Genomic DNA, 20,721 nt, shown 5'->3' with positions numbered 1-20,721 from the left:
CAAAGGGGATAAAAAACATACCACTGGTATTGACTATAATGAGAAATGTTATGTGCCATCATTCTATGTAGTAATAAAGTGCAAAGTGCAATACAGATGCATAAATAACACTTAACAGGTGTAATTAATAAAATATGAACTAAAAATATTGTGCAATATAGTAGAGTAGTTCATATTTTATTAATTACACCTGTTAAGTGTTATTTAAGCATCTGTATTGCACTTTGCACTTTATTACTACATAGAATGATGGCACATAACATTTCTCGTTATAGTCAATACTAGTGGTATGTTTTTTATCCCCTTTGGGATTGTTTTTGATTTCAATACTTATTTATACTGCTACCTTTAGCAACATGACTTTGTTGCTGGATTAGCGCAGCACCACACCTTCTATTGTTTTTCACTGATCACTTGGATTTGGTTGGACCCTATTCGGTGCAAGCAGCTTTTCCACTCGCTCCGTCTTTCTGTACATGATGGAGCGAGAATAATTATTTTATACTCTGGTTCTACAAAGTATTGACTGGGGGGGTGAATACAAATGCACGCCACACTTTTCACATATTTATTTGTAAACAATTGGAAAGCCAATTATAATTTTCCTTCCACTTCACAATTATGTGCTACTTTGTGTTGGTCTGTCACATAAAATCCCAATAAAATACATTTACATTTTTAGTTGTAACATGACAAATTGTGGAAAATGTCAAGGGTATGAATACTTTCTCAAGGCACTGAATAAGAAGCTTCAGCAGTTTATTGTCTCCAGTATTTCAGTGCTTTGTTTTACTAAACATATATCATAACAAAACTTTCTTTCCTAATGGGTTTCACAATTCATAAACATAATAAAGTTGTAGATGATATAAATTGCTCTTTTTAGTTCCTCATGTGGGATTACTTTACCCACATGTTGCTTCCCTTAAAATAAACCTGAGTTTTACTTTACAATGTCTAAATCTTAGGCTGATACATGAAGCAGGCACCTAGACCCTTTAAATCTTGGAGAGAAATATGCAAATGGTGACTTCTGTTCCTAAAGCTGTTCTTGCTCCATCCACTCACTCCTACTTTTATTAGTTAATCATAGTGATGGTATGATAGTGAGGTATGTGAATAGGTCAAAAACAAATGTAGAAACTGAAGGCACAATTTGTTTAATAGTGCTTCATTCATTTTGGGGCTCATGGGAAGGTCTACAAGGTATGTCAACATACATGCATGTATTATTTCTTTACATACCTATCTAAGGTTTGTTTTTTAATGTGAACAGAGATTAACTTCAAATTAATCAACAAGGAACGCAGTTTGAAAATGTGTACTTACGTGCTTTCTTAGTCTCAAATTCTGTAGTATGACTTTTAGGCCCATCTCCTGCACTGTTGAATGCACAAACATCTAGTTTATAGTGTGTATTGGGCATTAATCCTTCCAGTTTGATGGTTTCTAAGGTTTCAATTTGTAGTCTGTGGGCTGCTGCTTCTTTGTCTTGAATGCGCCAGTACCGGACCTTTAAAGGGAAGTGGTTTTGTAGATTATTTCTTGATTTATTATGGTCAGAAATAAAAATAAAATAATTAAAAATGTTTTTTTAGTGAAGCATGTATTAAATATTGAATATTAATGTTTAGCAATTTTCTTTTGAGATTTAGGCTCCTTTTGACATTGGTTGTTCCTTTGAAATTAAGCCTGTTTACAATAACTTAGGCAGAAATTTACACGCAAATGAAGTAGTAAGAAGAGCGATTCATGGCAATGACTTATCCCTTACAAATGGTTCAGTCCAGAGTTTCAAACAAAGGCTCAAAGCAGTCAGCATTCACTATGCTCTCTCTTTAACTAACCCACAGTACATTGAGAAGCATCTATACAGATAGAAAAACAGATTAAGCCCTCATTCACACTGAAGGTAGGTTTAAAATTGTGCGAGTTCAGCTGAACGCAATTTCAAACCCGCATTTCAGTGCAAGTTCGGGGAGATTTGAAAGACATCTTTGCGGGTTCATGCACAGATGTCTATTGAAATTGCCCCCCGAAGTCGCCAAAAGTAGTGCAGAAACTACTTTTGGAAATCAGGGTGGTGCCGCAAAGTTGGCTTCACATCGATTGGGACAGTGCCGCTGCAGGCAATAGGCTGGGATTTAGCATGCGATTTGACATGTCAAATCACATTTCAAATTGCGCCAATGTGAACAGGGGCTTAATGCAGTTTAAAGGATAAGTTCACCTTTTGGAACATGTTCCCATTCCTGCATCTAGTGATAGCAAGCAGGGATCTTTTCCCCCCTGCTTGCTGTCACTATTTTAAAAAAAGGTGCCCGGCTGCATCATTCATTCACAAAGATCTGTGAATGGAAAACTACAAGTATCAACAGCCTTTGCAACTGTCAGTTTGTAGTTCTCAATGGAATACCAGGGTGCTGTTAAACTCTCTAGATAGTTAATTGTCTCTTCTTGTCAGTGTGTAACTGCCTGCCTGTACGAGGTCTGCCAGGAGTCCTGCATGGCACCTGCATAAAAAATAATTCACATTTTTATACCTGCAAAAAAATGCATTTATTTTTTTCAAAAAAAGGTGAACTTATCCTTTAAAGAACATCACATTTTTCGCAACAGCGGTAACTTATATATGTAAACAAGAGAAATGAGACAGATCGCTACTCCAGGTAAGTAATATAATCCGGTTCAAAAATAAAAAGAAAAACTGCGCTGCAGAGCAAAAAAGGTCAAAGGTAAAAGCTGCACACAAAATACACCAATATCTGTGTATACCATGAAAAATAAAAAATAAATAAAGTGCGCTAATTATATGAAAATACACACATAGATGTGAATACATGTGGGTGGTAGTAAAAACCCCAATCTACTGAGAGCAAGTAAATGACTCCATGAGTGGTAAAAATATATAAGTGCAAAACATAAAAACTCAAAGAAGAAACAAAAAATGTGTACATGTGAAGTACAATGATATTAATAGCGTGAAAATCTGAAAATCAAATAAACTCAGTCCATGGGTTCAAACATAAAAAGTTCATCAGTGAAAAAAAGCTTCCATCCACTATACAGCTCAGCAGCAACTAATCCCCCTATGAGTGGATTGACAAAGGAGAGAGATGTGCAGGATGGTGCAAATCCACTGGCGGTGACTCCAATAAGTGAGAAAGTGATAAAGGTGGACTCTTACCCTCCGTGTTGGACCCCCTCCTTGGCAGGGTCTATCAGGCATGCAGATTTTTGCCCTCTGCAGGGACCGTGTAATGAGAAGATCTCCCCAGCAGCTGTCAGGACAACAATCACTTTCTCACTTATTGGAGTCACCGTCAGTGGATTTGCACCATCCTGCACATCTCTCTCCTTTGTCAATCCACTCATAGGGGGATTAGTTGCTGCTGAGCTGTATAGTGGATGGAAGCTTTTTTTCACTGATGAACTTTTTATGTTTGAACCCATGGACTGAGTTTGTTTGATTTTCAGATTTTCACGCTATTAATATCATTGTACTTCACATGTACACATTTTTTGTTTCTTCTTTGAGTTTTTATGTTTTGCACTTATATATTTCTACCACTCATGGAGTCATTTACTTGCTCTCAGTAGATTGGGGTTTTTACTACCACCCACATGTATTCACATCTATGTGTGTATTTTCATATAATTAGCGCACTTTATTTATTTTTTAAGTAATATAATCCACCAAAAAGGAATGGCTGGGTGCTATCTCTGGCTCGCAACCATGAACATGTAGACCAAGTGAGAAAAATTACCTGCACACCAACATCCGTCCAACAGGTTTATTGAAAGATTGCCACCAGGACTAAAACAACGGACCAAGGGGTGATGACATTTCACACATACATTGTGCTTCTTCCAAACCCCTTTTGAAAAAGCACAATGTATTTGTGAAACGTCGTCACCCCTTGGTCCGTTGTTTTAGTCCTGGTGGCAGTCTTTCAATAAACCTGTTGGATAGATGTTGCTGTGCAGCTAATTTTTCTCACCTGGTCAACATATATATGTAATATAATCACCCACTATTCTATATTTAGAAAGAGCTATGTATTTCTGACAAATCTTGATAGTTGTAACCACCCTGTAGTGTTGTGCATGTTTGTTCTGGCTCAGCAATCAGATATATCAAAGCCACATAGCCAGACACAACCTGACAAACTTTCTAAAATTGTAGCTAGTCCCATGTGTTCTCAAGTTTTCATGGCATGACAAATGTAGTAAAACATAAAATAAGATTGAAAAAGTTTATATATATTTGTGTGTGTGTGTATTTCTTTTTTTTTTTAATTGTTTATTTCTATCAAATTTACAAAATGCAAAGTGAGCAAATAGAAAATCTAAATCAAATGAATATTAGGTACGACTACCCTCTGGCTTCAAATCAGCATCAATTCTTACACTTGCACACTTTGTGCACTTGCACAAGGTCAGGGATTTTGTAGAATTAGGGTCAGATGTATGATTGATCTATTTTACCAAGCAGATGCTAATGATTTCAATTGTAGGTTGAAACAGTCATTAACTGAAACAGAAACAGCCGTGTAGAAGGCTTAAAACTGGGTGAGGAACAGCTAAACTCTGCTGCTAAGGTGGGGTTGTGGAAGGCAATTTCATGTCACCATGGCAAGACTGACCACAGCAACAAGATACGAGGTAGTTATACTGCATCAGCAAGATCTCTCCCAAGCAATAATTTCAAAGCAGACTGGGGTTTAAAAATGTGCTGTTCAAGCTTCTTTGAAGAAGCACAAAGAAGCAGACAATGATGAGGACCATAGATGCAATGGTTGGCCAAGGAAACCTAATGCAGCAGATGAAACACACATCATGCTTACTTCCCTTCGACATCGGAAGATGTCCAGAAGTGCCATCAGCACAGAACTGGTGGATACTAGTGGGGCCAAGGTACACCCATCTATTGTCTGGATAAGTCTGGCCAGAAGTGGTCTTCATGGAAGAACTGCAGTCAAAAAGTTATATCTCTGACGTGGCTAAGTGACTCAATGCACAAAAACATAGGAACTTGTGTGCAGAAAAATGGCAGCAGGTGCTCTGGACTGATGAGTCAAAATTTGAAATATTTGGCTGTAGCAGGAGGTAGTTTGTTCACTGAAGGGCTGGAGAGTGGAACAATAATGTGTCTGCAGGAAACAGTGAAGCATGGTGGAAGTTTCTTGCAAGTTTGGGGCTGCATTTCTGCAACTAGAGATAGAGATTTGGTTAGGATCAATGGTGTCCCCAATGCTGAGAAATACAGGCATATACTTATCCATCATGCCATACCTTCAGGGAGGTGTGTAATTAGCTCCACATTTATTCTGCAGCAGGACAATGGCCTTAAACATACAGCCAATGCGATTAAGAACTATCTTCAGTGCAAAGAAAAACAATGAGTCCTGGAAGTGATGTTTGGCCCCCACAGGGCCCTGATCTCAACATCACTGGGTCTGTTTGGAATTACATGAAGAGATTGAAGGATTTAAGGCAGCCTACATCCAAAGAAGATCTGTGGTTAGTCATCCAAGATGTTTGGAACAACCTACCTGCCGAGTGCTTTCAAAAAGTGAGTGCAAGTGTAGAAGAATTGATGGTGTTTTGAAGGCAAAGGTTGACCACACCAAATATTGATTTGCATTTCTCTTCTGTTCATTTACTTTCCATTTTGTTAATTGATAAAATTGGACTTTTATAACAGCTTACCTGTAAAATCCTTTTCTTGGAGTACATCACGGGACACAGAGCCATAGTAGTTACTATGTGGGTTATAGGCCACCATCAGGTGATGGACACTGCCACACCCTAAGACAAGAAGTCCACTCCCTATATAACCCCTCCCACTACTGAGAGTACCTCAGTTTTTGTAGCAAAGCAATATACGTGTATTAGAAGAGGGGAGGAACCTCTGTGTCCCGTGATGTACTCCAAGAAAAGGATTTTACAGGTAAGCTGTTATAAAAATCCTATTTTCTTTATCATACATCACGGGACACAGAGCCATAGTAGTTACTATGTGGGATGTCCCAGAGCAATGCCAACTGTGGGGGGGGGAGACACAACAAAAGTAGGGCACCATGAGACTACAGGACTTATACTGCTGCCTGCAGCATACTACGCCCAAAGGCGATATCCTCATGCCTTTTTACATCCACCTGATAGAATCTGGTAAATGTATGGACTGAAGACCAAGTTGCGGCCTTGCAGATTTGGGCCATGAAAGCCTGGTGATGCACTGCCCACAAAGCACTAACAGCCTTAGTGGAGTGCGCTTTGATTTGAGAGGGTGGAATCTTCCTCTTCAAACCATAAGCTTGAGCAATTACTTGAGAAATTATTTTAGAAATAGTAGATTTTAATGCTGATTTTTAGGACCCTCAGGCAACACAAACAAAACATCTGTTTTTTGAATCTGAGCAGTCGCCTTCAAGTAAACTTGACTGCTCTCACCACATCCAGAGAATGTAACGATTTCTCTTCTGTAGAACCGGATTCTGGAAAAAATGAAGGTAGAACAATATTCTGGTTTAGATGAAAACCTGACACTACCTTAGGTAGAAAGTTAGGATGAGGACGCAATGCTACCTTATCCTTGTGAATAATTAAAAATAAGAAGAGCAGCCAATTCTGATACCCTTCTAGCAGAAGATATGGCTACCAGAAAAACTAGTTTCCTTGTCAAAAGGACCAAGGGAATATGCCGTATTGGCTCAAAAGGCCGTTTCTGCAATGCCGACAGAACTAAATTCAAGTCCCAAGGGTTCAGGGGTGACCTAACCGGAGGATTAAGCCGCGTTACCCCCTGAATAAAGCTACTAACCAAAGAATGCGAAGCAAGTGGTCATTGAAATAATACCGATAAGCCCTATCTGCAGAAAGTCAAGGATTCTACATATGACATACTTCCTGGGGTGCCAACCCCTGGATTCACACCAGGAGACATATGCCTTCCAGACTCTATAATATATAATTTTGGAGGCCGGCTTCCTTGCATTAATCAAGGTAGAAACCACTGAACCTGACAGCCCACGCTTCTTCAGAATGTGGGTCTCAATAGCCAAACCGTTAAATTTAGCGCTTGTAAGGTAGGATGGAATACCGGACCTTGCGAGAGAAGGTCTGAACATGGTGGTAGGGTCCATGGGTCCCCTACCACCATTCTTATGATTATGATCTCTGCATACCAAGATCTTCTGGGCCATGCCGGGGCCACAAGAATCACCATCTTCCCTACCTGCTTGATCCTGCGAAGAAGTCGTGGAAGCAGCAGAATAGGAGCAAAGGCATCTGTTCCGCAAGCTAGCGGATCCTCTGTTCTTGACACAAAGTTGTCGATCTTTTTGTTGAACATGGACGCAAACAGATCTACGTCTGGGATCCCCCATCTTTGGCATATTGTCAGGAAGATATCGGGGTGAAGGGACCATTCTCCCGGGAACAACTGCTGGCGACTCAAGTAGTCCGCCTGCCAATTTTCTATTCCTAGTATGAAGACTGCCGATGGGCAAGGTACATTGTTTTCTTCCCAAGTTAGGAAAAGATTCACCTCTCTCTGGGCCACACAACTTCTCGTGCCCGCTTGGTGATTGATATAGGCCACTGTTGTGGCATTGTCGGATTGGATCCTGACAGGACAATTCCGTAACCTGAACGTCCAGGCCCTCAGGGCCAAGCGCGCTGCCCGTATCTCTAGAATGTTAATGGGCAAGGTCACTTCTGATCTGCACCATTTCCTTTGGACAGTCGCCTCTCCCAGGACTGCTCCCCAACCTGAAAGGCTGGCATCTGTTGTTACCACCTTCCAGGTAACTGGAAGGAAGGATTTTCCCTTCTGCAGATTCTTGGTTAACCACCAGCAACTGGGGCTCCAGCGCACCCTTGGAGACAGACACATTGGGAAATCTAGAACTTGGACCTTCTTGTCACAAGCCAATAGGATACTGTTTTGCAGCAGCCTTGAATGAAACTGAGCATAAGGAAAGGGCTCGAATTAAGCCACCATCTTTCCCAACAATCTCATGCAAAGTTGAATAGAAGGATTCTTCTTTGCCTTGACCACCTGAATCAGTTCCCTTATGGCACTGATCTTCTCCTGGGGCGAGAATACCCTTTTCTGGGCTGTAGCTGATCAGACCGAAGAATTCTAAACCCCTTGATGGTTTTAAGGAGGATTTCTCTAGGTTGAGAATTCAACCTAGGTATTCCAGGTAGTTGACTGTGGTGATCATACTTTGGTCAAAGTGGGCTACCGACTGGTCTATCAAGAGCAGATCGTCTAGGTAAGCTATAATCATTATACCTTGGGCCCTTAATCTGGCTAGAGGAGGGGGCCAGGACTTTTGTAAACACTCGAGGTGCAGTAGCTAGACCGAAAGGCAGAGCTACAAACTGAAAATGAAGATTTTCCAACTCGAAACGTAGCTATTTCTGGTGAGCAGAAAAAATAGGCACATGGAGGTATGCATCCTTGATGTCGATTGACGCCAGAAGTTCTCCACCTTGTAGGATGGAGACCACTGATCGGATTGACTCCATGCGAAAAGAGTGGATATTCAGAAACCGGTTTAGATCTTTAAGATCTAGAATGGGTCTGACATCTCTATTTGGTTTTGCTACCGTGAAAAGGTTTGAAAAACCCCAATCCCTGCTCTTCCATGGGGACCACTGAGATCACTTTTTAAGACAAAAGATGGTCCAATGCTTGAAAGAGGGACTTCTTTTTCTCTGGATCCTTGGGAATGTTTGATCTGAGAAATCAAGGAGATGGGGACTTTCGGAACTTTAGTTTGCATCCTAGAGTTACTGAGGAAGTCACCCATCTGTCTTGACACTCTTCCTGCCAGATCCTTAAGAACTGCAGAAGTCTTCCCACCACTCGAGCGAGCGGAGGCGTCCCTTCATAAGGGCGCTTTAGTATTTTGTTTAGTAGGTTTCCTCCCCCAGGACTTATTTTGTCCCTGGGGTAGACCCTGAGGATTACCTCTTAAACTTGATGGTGGAGGCCGTCGTGACTGCCTGGAGGCAGATGCCCTTGGAACCAGAGAAGGAGCTTGTTTAAATGAAATACGTTTACTCCTATTCCTAACTGGCAAAAGGGTACTGTTTCCACTAGAAATTTTTTGGATGTATTTATCCAAATCATCCCCAACAGCCGTTTCACTGTGAAAAGGAAAACTAGCCAGGAGCTTTTTGCATGGCGCTTCGGCTGACCAATTTTTCAACCATAAGATTATACGCATATGCACCAGCCCAAGCGTGAGGCCTGAAGAATAGAATCTGTCATGGCGTCTATTGCAAAACATAACGCCGCTGGTAGCTCGGCTAAATCCTGGGCCTGCTGATCAGGAATAACCTTGAGCACCTGTTTAAACTGGTCTCTAAGGGATTGACATACACCAATTGCTGCCAGCGCAGGCTGAGTTACTGAACCTGCCAGAGAAAAAGTGTTTTTAATAGGAATTCTAACTTCTTATCCATCGGATCCCTAAGCATTTGAGCACTGTCTACCGGAAAAGTCAAACTTTTATTCACAGAGGATATAGCAGCGTCAATTGCTGGTATCTCCTACTTCTTAGTGAATTTTTCCTCTATAGGATAAAGTGTTGAAAACTTTTTAGAAGGAAAAAAATGCTTATCTGGGTGATCCCACTCAGAATACATAAGCTTTTCCAGCAAAGAATGGACAGGAAAGGCATGCACAGCTTGAGGAGGCTTTAGCGAACCCAAACAAGATGTGGGCTTATCAACTGACTCAGTTAAGGGTAGCATAAAAGTGGAGCGGACCAAACTCAGTAAGAGATTGCACCATCAATCTTTCAGATTGTGAAGCTGATCCTTCCGCATTTGACCCCTCAGAAGAGGAGTCATCGGCCTCTTCATCTTTTCCCGCCCCCAGTTCCTCAGTTTGAGGGTCCTGGGTGATGGAAGGTGACTTGTTGCATTTTGTCCCACACTGGTATACAATTAAAGCCGCTAACCTTTCCTCCAAACTTATCATGGCTGAGGAAAAAACCCTCTTCAGTAATATAGACAGGGGCTGCAGTGTTGGAAACAGTTGCAAAACTTGACGGCCCTGATGGCTCACTCTGACCAGCCACCTCAGATCTCTCAGGGGAGGTTTTTTTGAGCTTGAGGGTGTCCCTTTTGAGCCCTTTTTTGGGTTTCTACCTCCCCTTTTGACCATAGCCCGATGCACAAATGCAGAGGTACTACCAGAAGAAAATGCACCCACTGCTTGAGCAAATAGTCCAGCAACTGCCGCTGTTATTAGTGCTCAGCCTGGTGCTTTAGTAAATGTGTCAAGGGAATGCCTGTGTCACCACTTACATGCCGCCTTTTTGCTCTTGTGTCCCTCCAACAGCTGCAGTCAACTTTTTAAATGTATTCCTGCACTAGATGTTGCTGCACGCCAATGCCACGCCCCCTCCACATTCCCACCGCGCCCCCTTCTCTTTTCAAAAAAGAGCATTTTTCCGCACGAGCGCAGGCCTCCGATCCGACGGATATGGCGTGTGTGTGTGTGTGTGAGAGGGGGGCGGCGAGAAGGAGAGCTGTGACAAACCACCATTCAGAGGCGGGGGGAAATGATCGTTCTGGCTCCCCCCCTCTATCCAGGGAGAGGGGGAGAGCTTCTGTCCAGGTGGGAGGTGTTTTTAGAAAAATTCCCCCCCCAACATCTTACCGGAGGCTTGGGACTGCTAGCCAGAGGGAGATCTGCAGCTTCTGCTGACACAGTGATCTGAGGAAAGCATGGCAAGGTACGTGCTCTATACACCAGTGGTGACTTTTAGGCATGACAACATTTACTTTTAAATGAGATAATTCATAAGAAAATTTAAATTCCTTAGAAATCTCCACTTACCTTTCCCGCCGCAGGAAAACTGTGGTAAAACCAACAGACCCAATCTTCACCCCTCACGGTGGGCTCCGTTAGAAAACCTTCAGGAACTGGGGCCCCTTTTTATCACGGGATCCACACTCCTGGACCCGTAAAGCACCCCACCAGGAAAACTTTATGGCTGGAAAAACCAAAGCACTGGATCCTGGGGTCCAGTTCTCTAAAAAGAGAAGCGTTACAGGCTAAACCTCGTTTCTTCTGCCACGAGGCCCAGGTACTATTCAGTTCGGCCTAAAAAGACACTTTGAATGGATCCAGTTGCATAGTCTGCCCCAGCAAGGAATATTCCAGTGGAGCTCAGCATAGCACATTTTTACTCATGACCAAAACCTAAGACACTGGCGAAAAGACTGAGGTACTCCCAGTAGTGGGAGGGGTTATATAGGGAGTGGACTTCCTGTCTTAGGGTGTGCCAGTGTCCATCACCTGAAGGTGGCCTATAACCCACATAGTAACTACTATGGCTCTGTGTCCCGTGATGTACGATAAAGAAAAATAAACTAATAACACTTTTATTTCTTAAAGCATTCTTAATTGACAATATTTTTTCAAACCTTCCTAATACTTTTGCATTGTAGTGTATAAAAATATCTCCCCCTGGGGGGCGTGGTCTGGACATGGCCGTGTAGAAACGCGTGTTTTCTGAGCTCCTGACCTTCTCCTAAATATACCAGCTTTTTCTGCTCGCTACTCAACGGTATGCTCTCAGCAAAGAAGTGGAAAGCAAAAAGCAACACAAAGGCATCTCATGCTGCTAAGTCCGGAGGGGAAATACAGAGGTTTTTCCCCAGTTCCCAGATGGCCTCCCCTGATCCCAAGATAACAGAACTACATGGCTCACCACATGAGGCATCGACCTCATGGACCCTCCTGTCTCACCGGCTGCCTCTGCGGCTTCGGAAACCTACTGGGAGATTCCCATGACTTTCCACCCAGATCTACAGTGCTCCTCTCATCACTCTCTAACTCTACGAGCGGATGATCAACTACGAGCGCTGCTCTAAGCCTTGCCGACCAGAGCTGACATAGAGGCCCTCATTGGCCGTCTGGAAGAAACCCACCGCAAAGAGATACAGACAGTCAAACAAGACGTACAATCCCTGTCGGATCGGTTGGTGGTGGGAGAGACATCTGTGGCAACCCTGGAGCGGCGGATGTCTGCCCTGGAGTCTCTGCAGGACTCCCATGTTGATGCTGTTACTCTACAGCTGCACATTGAAGACATTGGAGGACCGGAGCCGGCGTAATAACTTAAGACTCTGGGGGCTGCCAGAGGCAACTGGCACAGAGGTTCCCTCAGAGAGGGCGGTTGCAATATTCTGCAGGATCACAGGCGACTCCCTACCTACCAACTTGGAGTTCGACCGCATTCATAGAGCCCTGGGTCCTGGCTCATCCGACCCCAATAGGCCACGCGATGTGATCTGTCGGCTGCATCATTACACCTATAAAGAAGCCATCCTACGGAAAGCATGGGAAGCTGGAGACACTGACTTTGATGGAGCGTCAGTCAAAATACTACTTGTATAAAGAACACTGAAAATGGGACTTTAACAGTAGTGGGTCATTATAGTGTCAAGTGAATGAACAGTATTTCTATATAGTATAAAAGTCGACAGATCTTTATTAATACAAATTGTGTAAAACATTACAATACATCCTAAAAATGATGGGAAACAGGTTCTTGATACTGTCCTTTAAAGCGGAGTTCCACCCAAAAGTGGAACTCCGCTTATACGTTCCCTCTCCCCCCCTCGGGTGCCACATTTGGCACTTTTCGGGGGGTGGGGGGAATGGGGGACCTGTTTTTGACAGGTCCCCATCCAAACTTTCAGAGATGGGCCGCAGCAGAATCTCCTGGAAATTTCCCCCCCTTCTTCCCCCTCTGTAGGCCAATTGGAAAGCGCAGCATGCTTCGCGCTTGCACAGTAGGGAACCCGGTTGTGAAGCCAAAAGGCTTCACAACCGGGTTCCCTTACCAGGAATGGCAGCGGCAGCACCCGGGAGTCGATCCGAAGATCGGCTGGGGCGACGACATTGCAGGCTCACTGGACAGGTAAGTGCCCTAATGTTAAAAGTCAGAGCTACAGTATTTTTTTTTCATCCAGTCTGGACCTCCTCTTTAAGATGGAATCAATAGAGAACAAGGGATGGGAATTTCTGAACACCAACACGTTTTGAATTAGATTTTCTTCTTTATACTGCCTAGAATTACTGTTCATTCATTTGACACTATAATGACCCAGTACCGTTAAAGTCCCATTTTGAGGGTTTTTCTTTATACATATAATTCCGGGATGTTAGCTACCATTTCCATATTGAGTCAAAATACTACCTGATCTTTCCAGGGCAACACTACAACACTGAGCACTGCTCCGGCTTGTCCTGGACCTGGCCCGTCATTTGGGTCTCTTACAGATGGGGTTCCCACTTTCTGGCTGGCCGCCCAAACACATCAGAACCTTGGAGGAATCCTCCCCCCAGACTGCAGAGGAGGTGGCGGAGATCCCGTGTGTCTTCTCCGGCGGTTTCACGTGAGTCCTGAGTGACATTCTCTAGCAGCGGAGTTGCTCTACTTTCTGCATACACCTTCCTTGCCTTACATGCCTAAATTCCTTACTAACCTTCTACAGCTTAACAACAGTTCCACTTGCTGACTGTTCGTACACTTCCCTCATTGACACGCTCATATGATCCTGGAGCTGCTATACATCTCTGGAACTTACCTATTTAAGGGCTTTGATCCTTAATATTTTTTCCTTCCGCAAGAAGGTACATGTACTACCAGTTTGCAATTCTTACAGGGAGCCTGATGCTGCTAACTCCTCTGTTGGAGTCAGTTATTGCTTGGGCGCTGCTCTCCAGCTCACATCCTACAACAAACTGAAGGTCTTAGTGCCTTAATGTTTCCATGCTGCTCATAAGTTGCTCCTGAAAGTGACTATGTATATTATTGCTCTGGTTTTCTGTGTTCTAAATTGCACATTTACTTGTATTACCTATTGGTGCCGAATATACAGTGTGTAGTCATAGTAGATATTTATTTATACTTTCTGCTTATCTTGGGAGCCTTGTGGGGGCTGGGGAGCTCCCTTGTCTCTCCCTCCTTTCCCTGCATTGGGGGAGGGGGGAGGTGATAGACTATCCGGGGCTATACGACAGCTCCTCTGCACATTGACCGTGGTTCCAGAGTTGGTTACCTTTTTCTTGTATGGGAGAACTCCACTCCTGGGGTTCTCTGTGCGTGGCGCTCCTACCGCCCTGGCCCTCTCTCCCTATCCTGCTGCTTCCTGCTCTGACAACGGCACCCATGGGCTGTGGCCCGTGGTGGTGGGGCGGTATGCGGAGAACCCCTATGGGTGATTTTTTACAGCTTGACTTGCGCTACATTATATGAGTGTTACACTCACAGTATCACATCTACTTAGTGCATGTTTGGCTGTCTCAATGCAAAGCACCTACTCACTCAGACTCCTCTGAGGAACTTCTATATGGAGTTATTCACCTGTACTGTTTTATACTGATGTATACCGCCTGTTGTCCGTCTCGCATGACCGAAGGGGCCCCCCTTCTCCACGGGTAGGGGGGTGCTCACGGTTGTGTGACATGGACATCAGTACACTCTGTTTGTTTGCACTATTGCAATGCCTGATGTTTGGTAATTATATTTACCGTTATTTTATCTTTGCTGGGGTGGTTAGGGTGGGTTGGGATTGCTCCCTTTGAACTTACTCTAACCGAACCCCCCAAATAGACCTGCGCACATTTTTCCGACTATAGTCTGTGTGAGCTACTGCAAATTCTTTTTGCCATATTTAGATTTATAGATAGTGGGTAACTGTCTGTCCGACAGTCTTTCACTCTCATTCTCCTTGTTTAATCTTTCTTTCTCTCTTTTCCCCTCCCTCCTCCCTTTTTCCCCGAGTTTCAGGTGGCGATGGATACTGTTAAAATTGTCTCCAAATACAAAAGACCTTAACATACCCGAGAAAAGGCATATGCTTTTAAATGATCTAAAATGCTTACATGCTGATGTGGCGTTTTTCCAAGAGACTCACTTCAGAAATGACAAACTTCCTATTCTTAAAAACAGATTCTACTCTCTGACATATCATTCTGCTAACATATACGATAAATCTAAGGGGGTTTTGATACTACTATCTAGCAAACTCCCTTGGACCTACCTCGAAACCAAGACGAACCTTTTATGTTTGAGTTAAAGGCTTGATTGGTGACGTACAAGTCACATTAGCAACTGTATATCCGCCCAACAATCATCAGGATATCTTTGTTAACAGCATTCTCGACAGTCTTCTGGAATTTACTGAAGGTCAATTGATTTTGGGAGGAGACTTTGATGTCTCCCTACTCCCTTTGGTGGACACTTCATCGGGCTCCTCCTCTGTTCCCCCTGGCTCTCACAAACAGATAACACAATCTATACATAACGCTCAATTAGTAGATATTTGGCCTTTACAACAGTTGGGAGAAAGGGACTACACATTCTACTCTTCCCCCCAATAAAAAATATACACAAGGATAGACTACTTCCTAGTCCCACATAGCCAACTTCATGCTGTACACGACTCCTTGATTGGCGAAATAACCTGGTCCGACCATGCCTCTATTATCCTGATTTATGCTTTCTTGATGGTACCTTCCTCCAAAACTCACTTTTGGAAGTTAAATGAAAGCCTTTTACAGACACAGAAGTTCTGGAGGAGGTAAACAGAGAATTAAATTTTTATTTCCAGACAAATGACCATGGCATTCTGTGGGAGGCCCACAAAACGGTTATTGGAGGTATACTTATCAAACACGGCTCACAGATTAAAAAGGAACGCGAAAAGCAGCTTGATCTGCTCCTGGCAAAATCAACACTGTAGAATCCTGGCATAAACTTACTCCCATGTCCTCTCTTGAGCTAGAACTCTTGTCTCTCTGCAGACAAATTAGTGACTTACTACATTATAGAGCCAAAGCAGCCCTGCAATTTTGTCACAAAATAGGATTTGAATCAGGAGACAAATGTGCGAGAACATTGGCTAGATCAGTTAAAGAACATAAGTTGACAACATATTTACCCCAAATCAGGTCCCCAAAAGGCCATAAAGCTGTCTTACCCAAGCAGATTGTACAGGAGTTCTATTCCTCCCTTTGTAATTTACCAGATCAGTCACCTTCGAAGACCTTAATGGAAGACTACACAGTTCATCATCCCAGCTCCCTCAGCTTCCTCCTGATTTCCAAGACGAGCTAAAGACCACCATAACGATAGAGGAACTCCAGAAGCAGTGGGCAGGATAAAACGGGGAAAAAGCTGGTTTCCTGACGGCTTCACTCTACAATACTATAAGACACTTCTTCCGATTCTGAGTGCTTACATGGTGAAATTATTTATTGCAGTTGGGTCAGAGGTGGCATTCCCTTGAGAGACCCTGAAAGCGCATGTATCTGTCATCTCTAAAAAAGGCAAAGATCCAACCTCTTGTGGCAGTTACAAACCCATCTCGCTCCTGAACATTGACCTCAAGCTGTACACGAAGATCTTAGCAATCCGCTTAGCACAACACTTACAAGGAATATTCCATTTAGACCAAGTGGGATTCATCCCCTCTAGGGAAGCAAGAGATAATACGACTAAAGTACTTAACCTAATTCACATCGCCACCACGACTCACACGACCTGTGTTTTTCTCGGTACAGATGCAGAGAAAGCGTTTGATTGTGTAAACTGGACATTTATGTTCTCAGTTCTCCGCCATATTGGCTTAGCAGAAACTATGATACAGTGGGTCACAAAAATGTATTTCAATCCAAAAGCTCAGGTCAAAGCCAACAGAATTCCTTCTGACCCTTTCCCTATAACGAATGGCGCGAGACAGGGGTGTCCGTTTTCAACCCTTCTCTTAGCCTTATTCTTGGAATCATTTCTCTGCAAAATCCAGTTAAACCCGGACATCACAGGATTATCCATTGGAGGCATGCAACACAAAATATTGGCGTACGCTGATGACCTGCTCTTCTCTGTGACAAATCCTACAGTGTTTTTGAGCTCTATAGGGCACGCTCTAACTTGAAGATAAACTTTAATAAGTCAGAAGCTATGGGAATCAAGATCTCCTCTATCCTCTTACTGATTTTAAAATCCAGCTTTAAATTTAAATGAACGGACTCCATGCTAAAATACTTAGGTACATATGTCCCCAGCAATCTCTACTGCACTTACGAACTAAATTTTCCACCCCTGTTGACTAAAATCTGTCTTTTACTGGAGGGGTGGCATAAAGGACTGAATTCATGGTTTGGCAGGTGTAACCTGTTAAAAATGTGTATCCTTTCAAAATACCTCTACCTATTCAAAGCCCTACCAATAAAGATACCTTCTCACTACTTTAAACAAGTACACACCCTTTTCATTAGGTTTATTTGGTCACACAAAAGACCTCGCCCTTGCCAACATCAACTCTCATTACCTAAACAATATGGGTGGATTGGCACTTCCTGATGTCTGGAAATATTATCAAGCTACCCATCTTGGTAGATTTATTGACTAGTGCAGGCATTATAGATCTAAACTTTGGGCACAACTAGAACAGGCGCAAACAGACATCCTGTTAAAAGGTGCCTTGTGGTGCTATGATAACTTACTGCCAGCATTAAAGTCACATCCTCTATTGGGCACCACACTCCATGTATGTTCACGAGTCTGTATACAAGCTTCTCTCTCTACCAGTAACTCCCCCTTAGTTCCCATCTTGGAGAACCCATCGTTTTCTCCTGGCCTTAGATCCCCTGAATTCAGGACTCTACTACAATCAAGCTGTGATCAAGCGTCCCATTTTGTATAAGTTTACAACTAGCCCTCTATAACATCGTTGATGAGTGACACAGGTCCCTTCAAGCTCCCCTTTTGGAACGCCCTCCGACTATATCATTTTCTACATTCCATCCCAAACCCTCAAAGTTTTAACTGTCACCCAACATCTTTTGAGGAATACTGTTCAGGTGAACTCTACCACATATACTGTCTAAAACTTACAATTTACTGAACACTCCTTCTGAATAGCCACACTTACCTTTTGTGAGCAAATGGGAAACAGAGTTAAATCGTACATTTACGTTAACCAAACAGCAACACTATTTTAGATTATACCTAAAATCGTCAATATGTACAAAAATTCAGGAGACTAACTTCAAGATTTTGAAGAGTTGGTATCATACCCCACATGTGTTAAACAAGTACAATCCCAATACCACTGACTGGTGTTGGAGATGGCAGGGGGACAGAGGGACACTGCTCCATTTATTTTGGTCGTGCCCCAAATTGATGCACTTTTGGACGGAAGTCTTTTTTTTTTTTTTCTTCTTTAACATTCTGCTTAAAAATGTGTGAATCAGTACTGCTTGGACCTTGAAGAAGGGGACATACCCCGAAAGCTTGTCCTGAAAAATTGTATGTTAGTGCAAATAAAAAAAGTATCACGGACAGTACGCAATTTTCTCTGTCACAATTGCACTAATACGGCTACAATCAAATCAAGTAGGACGGAAGTCTGAAACATTACCCAAAAATTTATGGAGCACAAGATTCCAGACGATCCAGCCTTCTTCTTACTAAATGTTTCAATGATCTCCACAAAAATGTATAAAAAATCGATTGTAGGACACCTATTAAATGCCGCCAAGTCCTGTATTCCTCTCCATTGGAAAAAACAATTGCCACCGACTATCGCGAGTTGGCTTTGTAAAGTAGAAGACATAAATAAGATGGAGGACTTGATACTTACAACACAGCATAAGCAGAAAAATACTCTAATGCCCTGTACACACGGTCAGATTTTCCGATGGAAAATGTGCGATCGGAGCGTGTTGTCGGAAATTCCGACCATGTGTGGGCTCCATCGGACATTTTCCATGGGATTTTCCGACACACAAAGTTTGAGAGCAGGCTATAAAATTTTCCGACAACAAAATCTGTTGTCGGAAATTCCGGTCGCGTGTACACAAATCCGACGCACAAAGTGCCATGCATGCTCAGAATAAATTAAGAAACGAAAGCTATTGGCTACTGCCCCATTTATAGTCTGGATGTACGTGTTTTACGTCACCGCGTTTAGAATGATTGGATTTAATGACAACTTTGTGTGACCGTGTGTATGCAAGACAAGTTTGAGCCAACATCCGTCGGAAAAATCATGGATTTTGTTGTCGGAATGTCCGATCAATGTCCGACCGTGTGTACAGGGAGGCTCTGAAATCTGTTTATACTTTCTGACGAAGGTAGGGCCCTCTTTGGATAATAAATCCCTGGATAAGTCATATTGACTGAATACCTCTAGTAACATGATCCATCGCCATCTTGAACTTCTTTCCCCACTTCCCTCCCCTTACCCTTTTCTTTTCTTCTCTCAACCCATTTAGTTTTTCTTTTACTCCTGTTTCTAGAAAAAAGGAAAAGAGTTTGGGCAGTCCCATACCTTACTCTTACATTTTATAAAATAAAGGAACCTTTGTGGATATACTGATTATCGTAGTATAATCTTCCGAGACTTAGATACCTCAGCAAATTGTTTACTTGTTAGACATTTTGTGAGCTATGTGACTGGAATTGTCAATGTTTGTACATAATTGATGCTGTGACTTGGTTCTGCCCTTTCTGGGATTTAATAAAAATTATATTTGAAAAAAATAAATATTTCCCCCTATATATTCTGTAGGCAGAGAATTACTTTGAAGCAAGTTATCTTTAAGCAAATTCAGCTGTGTTTTATTCATGAATGACAAGACTGCATTCTCACCTGGTAACCTGCGACAGTTTGTCCAATTACTGGCTGCCAAGACACACTGGCTTCAGAGGAGGACAGCACTACTACCCTCACACCTGTAGGGTATTCTGTGGGTGCTGGTAAAAGAGAGCAAAGGCAATTGCAGTTTTAGCATTTTCTATGTAATTTTCAACTTTTTTCACCTATTGTAAATGTAAAAGACAAAATATCAGCTCATATGATCCTGTTATCATGGCTATTGGGTCTCTCCAGTAAGGCACAGAGCAATGTGTGCAGTAAAACAACAGCAGCAGATTTCAATAATCTGACCCATATCAGACTTAAAATGAAAGAATTTGCAAGTCATGTGTTTTGTTTTAGAAAGATTCACACACTATTTGGACATCACGGAAATTTCTGATGGGCTAACTCATGATGTCTTGCAGCCATTTCAACCTCCTTTTCCCACTCTCTACAATTATATCCTAACAGGAGAAAAGCACTATTGTAGGTGATCTTGAGATGGGGATTTGTCACAGCAGATTTGTACTTACAGACTATTAACATTGTTTACTCCTAATTATCTTCATTCTCAAATTGTAATTATTCTAACCCTTTCCATGTCATATCGCCAGTGACAACAGCTTTTGCTATTGCCAATCCATTTGCAGTGTTAGCTGTTATGATCTTTTTATTTCCAAATATAAGTGTAAACTTCTGGCTCACTTTGTGTACACCTGTGTATGCATCTGTGAAATAACCACATAGTAGATAAATGCCTCTCATATTACAGGAAAAATGTTTCTGCTTTTATGTGGTGTAGTTGCCCATGTAAGCACACACAAAAATAGGATTTCTATTAAAGATTTCTTTCTATTTATTCCCAAACTTTTTGGCCTTTTTCATGTCTCCATGGATATATAAAACTGGTTTCCTAAACTGGAACCCCAGCATGTTTTCCCTTGGTGTACCCTTCATGATGTTAGAATGTCAACAGAACTTTTTCATGAAGAGATACTATTGTTCAAACCGAAATTTATTTAGCTGTCA

General features: G+C 42.5%; 1 protein-coding gene across 2 annotated transcripts in view; it reads right to left on the bottom strand.

Moving 5' to 3' along the window:
* The window catches only part of CNTN1 (contactin 1), a 296,184-nt gene that overhangs the window by 14,882 nt on the left and 260,581 nt on the right, over positions 1-20,721 (bottom strand). For both annotated transcript variants that reach the window (XM_073619929.1, XM_073619930.1), the window contains 2 exons: positions 19,705-19,808; positions 1,330-1,513 (listed from right to left, as the gene is read on the bottom strand). In XM_073619929.1, coding sequence (XP_073476030.1) covers positions 1,330-1,513; positions 19,705-19,808 — 288 coding nt within the window. The remainder of the gene's footprint in view (positions 1-1,329; positions 1,514-19,704; positions 19,809-20,721) is intronic.

This window comes from Aquarana catesbeiana, linkage group LG03, assembly GCF_042186555.1.
Source record: "Aquarana catesbeiana isolate 2022-GZ linkage group LG03, ASM4218655v1, whole genome shotgun sequence".
NCBI lineage: Eukaryota > Metazoa > Chordata > Amphibia > Anura > Ranidae > Aquarana > Aquarana catesbeiana.
This window is presented reverse-complemented; position numbering and strand designations above follow the sequence as displayed.